Raw genomic sequence first — 5,118 nt, 5'->3', positions numbered from 1 at the left:
GAATCAGACACTTCCTTTAGTTAAGCAACGCGGTTGGCGACGAATGTATGGAATCTGGTCCCTTGACTCTTGATGTAGGATAACACTGTGGTGGAATCTGTCCAGTAAGTAATTTGGCTGGGCATCACATCTAGTTATTTCTGGATGGTCTAACTCATTCTAACGGCCATTCAGCGGCTTGAAGTTCCAGTCGTGGAATTGTCAGGGGCTTAATGGGAGCAAGCCTCGTCTTTCCGAATGTGAAGGAGCAGTGATAGGAATGACTCCGTGTCTCAAATCTCCAGTAGGCAGCGGCACCGAAGGCGACCTCTGATGCATCAGCGAAGATGGGAATTTGTGCGTGTGCATACTGGGCACTTGGTTGGTTGCTAAGGTAACATCTGGGAACGGACAAGGTTGCGAGGAGGGGTATTTCTGCCTTCCAGGCTTCCCAGGCATCTAGTAGTGGGCCTCATATGGGTTTGTCCCAATCAAACCCGAGTCTTCACAGCTCTTGCAGAATCAACTTAGCCCTCAGTACAAATGGTGCTACCAATCCGAGGGGATCGAAGGTGGTTGATGTCTGCTTTAGAATGCCTCCCTTGGTTGGGGCTGACTGCTTTGCAACTACTTTAATTTCAAGAGCATTCTGCTCCACGTTCCACAGCACTTCCAAGGATCTCTCAACTGGAAGGCTGTCCAGATCCAAATCAAATGGGTGCGAGATCCCAGGGCTGCCGAGGATGTCTTTGGGAGGTAGCTGAGCTAGCACATCTCGGCTATTACTCATAAACTTAGTTAATCGAAATCCACCCCCTCGACAAAAGCTCAATAAGCTGGAGGGCAAGCTGGGCTGCCTCGTCTTCAAAGACTTCAGGAGGTCATCCATGTAGAAATCTCTTAGGACTGTACTGACAGCTTCTTCACTGCAAGTGGCTTTGTTATCAATGGCGGTTTTCTTAAGGCAATAATTTGCGGAGGTTGGACTCGACTTTGCACCAAAGATCATGGCTTGCATCTGGTAGACATCAGGAGGACGATCTCTGTTTGGACCTCTCCAAAGGAATCTCAGTGATGGTTGATCTTTCTCGATAACTGGAAGAACATTGTCTCAATGTCTGCAATCATAGCAACAGCATGCAGTCGGAATCTCATGATCACACCCACAAGGGAGTTCAGCAGGTCGGGGCCTGTCACCAGTTGATCATTCAACGAAGTTCCCTTGTATGGGGCTGCAGCGTCAAGCACTACGCGAATCTTCCCTGGCTTATTGGGATTTGTAACAGCATGATGTGGCAGGTACCAAGTGTTCTTGGGTACCTTAGTAGCAATCTCTGTGGGAGATAACTTTCTGGCATAGTCCTTGGCAATGTAGGATTCCACTGTGTCATAATAGGCTTTGGCTCTTTCACTATTCTTATCTAGGCTTCGCTCTGCCAGTGGCCGATTGTTTGGGAGCACGACTTCTTCATCCTTCCAGAGAAGACCGGTTTCGTAATGGTCCAGGTCAGCTCGAAAGATTGTAGTTTCTTCTAAGCGCTTAAGAGCTCTTTCGTCCTCCGCAGATCTTGAAACATCACAATTGAACTTGGTGCCAAATGACTCTGTCTTCCACCAGTTTTCAACTTCTTTATTCAATGTGGTGTCTAGGGTAACACAATAGATACTTTTAGCATCACGTTTACAGCAAACGGCGAACCTGAGGAGATCACGTGACCACCGCTTTGCCGTCACGTTTGCAGTTTGCGGTTCCGATTTTGACGGGAAGAAGGCGCTCCAGCGGTAAGTGACTTACGAGAAAGTTTTTTGGCCGCTTAACGAAACCAACTCACGTTTGACACTTTTAGTAAGAATTTTCTACCTTTTATGGATCCAAATGTCGTTTTTTATGATTAAAAAAGAATGTATTTTGCATGATCTAAAACGAAGAAAATCGAGTGGCGAAAGAAGTTGAAAACAAAATGGCGGCTCGAGGTTCCTAAACATGTGCATGCAAAGAAGCACAGTTATGGAGTTTTCAATTATGGTGCCGACGGCAAACGGGAAACCTCGAACCGCTAGCAGCCGTTTGCCGTTTGCCGTAAACGCGATGCTAAAGGTCCCTAATGTCTAACAAAACTTACACTAGTTCTGGGGGAAGGAACTCCTCCCGCTAAGCCAGCAATCGCCCATCCAAAGTCGGTTCGCACAGCATCTGCTTTCCCCTTTGGTCCACGTCTGTATTCATGTTGAATCATGGCTTCGGTAACCTGCACTCCAATAAGTAGGCCTATCTGATCCGTAGACACAGCAGGGATGTCTAAATCTTCAAGGTGTTTCCAGGTTTTTCTAACGTTTTCCTTGACAAGTCTCTGTGGAGGGACATTTCATTTAGGGACTGTCCAAGCAGGATGGATCTGAACAGGTAGGTTTACAGCTTGTTTCCCGGTCGGTGTCACAAGAAGATTCACTGCTCTAGAGCTCCGTGGTGTTCCGTTATTTTCAATGTTTCCCAGGCAAAGTAGTTGCTCTGGTCCTTCGAGATTCAGCTTGTCGGCAATGTCTCTTTTTATCAACGTGTCTGAACTGCCGTCATCCAAAATAGCAAACGCTTCAATCACCGCCACCCCGTTTTCACATGTACATTGTGGGTATACAGGTGACAAGGGAGTAACTACAGAATAACCGGCCACTATTGTGTTCTTGTAGTGGCATCGTTTGAAGAACAAGGCATCTGCAAGTAGTGAAAAAGGGGCTGGGTATACAGAGACTGCTATTATTATTATTATTATTATTATTATTATTATTATTATTATTATTATTGTTATTGCCTTAAACGGCCTTAAAGGAGAACTGAAGGCTAGAAGATCAAATTGTTTTATGTTTTATTATTGTGGAAATATAACGTCCTTTACCCAAAAAAACAGGAAAAATCCTTTTTCATCTTGAAAGGCCTTGAATTTGCCCAAAATCCTTGGGTGTTTTTCCAATTTGAAAGCCCGCCATTTTGTTTGCTTTTTCTTCCGGTTACTTCCAAAAAAAAGATGTCCGCCGCCATATTGTGACGTCATTGCGCACAAGCAAGCAGGTGGTTTTCACTAAAATCTTCTGATATCGTACGTTTAAGTCTCAACATAGTACTCCGCTTTCGTCGTCGTCAACACACATAAGTTTATGGCATCAAAAGATGAAAGCGTGTTGAATCCAATTTTGATTCGACATCAATTCTCGAACTCATTAATACTTTATAAGGTTATTAGCCAATAGGAGTGCCCCATTTTGGTCAGATGCATGTATCTTGATACCCAATAAGACTACAGATCAAGAAAAGCTCGTTAGTTCAAACATTGATCAAGACACTGATCAAGATACTTAAATTTAAAAAAAGAGCACTGTCAGGGACGCGCATGCGCGAGGCTTTTTCAAAAAATCTTGAAAAAATCAGCCTGAACTTTTCAAGTTTGGTGAGGTGCAGACAACGTGGAGACCACTGTCGCACTCAGAATTTTCAACACCCCACGCCCAAATAGTGATTCAATCTCCTCAAGAAAGCAAAGCAGTGTAGAAGTATACAGAATCTACATGAAGAGAAACTTTTTAAACTGTTAATTCATGAGAGATTCAACGTATGGTGTACTTGAAGTGTAAGCCGTTTCACTCTTATAAACAAGGATCAAAGTCTATCGTCGCGGCTCATTTCTAGCTACTAGTGGCTTAAATGTCAGAGACCGCCACATCTTCCTTTGGGGATAAACGTTTACTATTTTCACTTTAAAATGTATATTTGAATTTTTTGAAGAAACCTGCATTTAGATGAGAGGAATTGCACTGGGCTGGTTGTGTTTTATTTGTTGCACGAATTATAAGACCACAAGCGGTGAGGAAGACAAGACTAAATTTTTCTCCTCTCACCGTGTTTCGACTCCAACTGAGTCGTCTCTTGGAAATAAATGCACTCTCTTTCAGCTTTGAAATGGCATGTTAATCTTGATAATATATTTGGTACATCACAGAGAAAAAAAACTTCTGTTTGAGCGCCTGTACCGCCGACAATGTTACACTTCCCTGAATCCTCAGCTGTCAGTGAACAGAAATGGCACGATATTTTATTTTTTGGATTCCGATCCTGATGATCGATAATAGATAAATACACATTTTACCGTTTTTCGAAAGCCGTATTAAGAGTATACTTAAACAGAAAAAGCAAAATATTAAAAGTCGGTTAAAATTTCTGATATGAGAAATACTGCGCATGTCATCGCATGACAGTGTCCTTTTAAATGAACCTTTATGCTAATAAAGCTTTAGAAAAAAAAGTCACAGGAGCTGCTACACTACTGAAAAATCCAACACACACATAAATAAACTATCGGCACACAATGAGTTTTCAATTTCCCGAATATTCAACATAACACTTTCGCAGTACATTTTATCATTAGCGTTCAGAGAGTTAAAACGAATGTGGACACCCAATAGTTCAGCGACAGGGCATAATATAATAATAATATCTAATAATAATAAAAACTTGTGTGTACTCAACGCTTGAACCTTGTTTAGTACGTATTTTTTGAAAACTACACCGCTATCTAAAACTGGTACTTTTACCTCTCTTAAACTCTGCCATTTAGCGAAAACGTTTGCAGCCCAACTATTTTTATATTCATTTGAAACTGACACGGCCTTGTTAAGTGAATCACTTTCTTGGGAAGACGATTTTGTCAGGCGAAAAGGACGTGATTCTGACTCGCTCTCCATCACGCCCTATGATGTAAATTTATTCAAGAGTTCTACTCTTTTAACTCACCCAAATATTGAATAATCAGTACTTTAATAATTACTATCATTGGCATTCTTCATTCAACGACTATGGAGTTGCGCCTGTTGAGGTTGTAGAGGAGCACCGTTTACTGTGGCTATAGAGGCCGATCCTCGAATTGCACTGTCGACTGCAGCCCTCGCATGTAAAGACTGGTGCGTAGTTGAGTTTGTCACGAGATTGTTGCTGACCAGCTTTCCTCTTTATTTTTTTTTCCTCTGCCTGGTCTTTGAGTTTATTCTCGCCAAAACTCAGACGCTTTGAGACAAATTTTTTCCACTCTAATGTGTCTGCAGCGTAAACGTCCCAGCTGTTTGTGTCGATACCACATGCTTTCAAGTCAC

At 42.4% G+C, this 5,118-nt stretch overlaps 2 protein-coding genes across 2 annotated transcripts; both read right to left on the bottom strand.

The window, feature by feature from the left end:
* Nucleotides 1-484: 484 nt before the first annotated feature.
* On the bottom strand, nt 485-997 carry LOC138001512 (uncharacterized). Its single transcript, XM_068848126.1, has one exon. The coding sequence runs from the start codon at nt 995-997 to the stop codon at nt 485-487; it is 513 nt and encodes a 170-aa protein (XP_068704227.1).
* Nucleotides 998-1,047: 50 nt separating this feature from the next.
* LOC138001511 (uncharacterized) lies at nt 1,048-4,582 on the bottom strand. Its single transcript, XM_068848124.1, has 4 exons — nt 4,564-4,582; nt 2,394-2,692; nt 2,099-2,330; nt 1,048-1,625 (listed from the first exon to the last, which is right to left on the bottom strand). Exons 1-4 carry the CDS (start codon nt 4,580-4,582, stop codon nt 1,048-1,050), a joined length of 1,128 nt encoding a protein of 375 aa, XP_068704225.1.
* Nucleotides 4,583-5,118: the final 536 nt, after the last annotated feature.

This window comes from Montipora foliosa, chromosome 4, assembly GCF_036669935.1.
Source record: "Montipora foliosa isolate CH-2021 chromosome 4, ASM3666993v2, whole genome shotgun sequence".
In the NCBI taxonomy this organism is placed as follows: Eukaryota; Metazoa; Cnidaria; class Anthozoa; order Scleractinia; family Acroporidae; genus Montipora; species Montipora foliosa.
Note: the sequence above shows the minus strand (reverse complement) of the source record. Positions and strands in the feature narration are given on the sequence as shown.

What these genes read in the sequence shown, in the direction of transcription:
- LOC138001511 (XM_068848124.1), bottom strand. An exon ending in CACCGACCGGGAAACAAGCT is followed by an intron (nt 2,331 to 2,393) that starts GTAAACCTACCT and finishes GTCCCTCCACAG; the next exon opens with AGACTTGTCAAGGAAAACGT. An exon ending in TTCCCCCAGAACTAGTGTAA is followed by an intron (nt 1,626 to 2,098) that starts GTTTTGTTAGAC and finishes GTGTTACCCTAG; the next exon opens with ACACCACATTGAATAAAGAA.
- LOC138001512 (XM_068848126.1), bottom strand. Translation starts at nt 997, where the DNA reads ATGCAAGCCATGATCTTTGGTGCAAAGTCGAGTCCAACCTCCGCAAAT.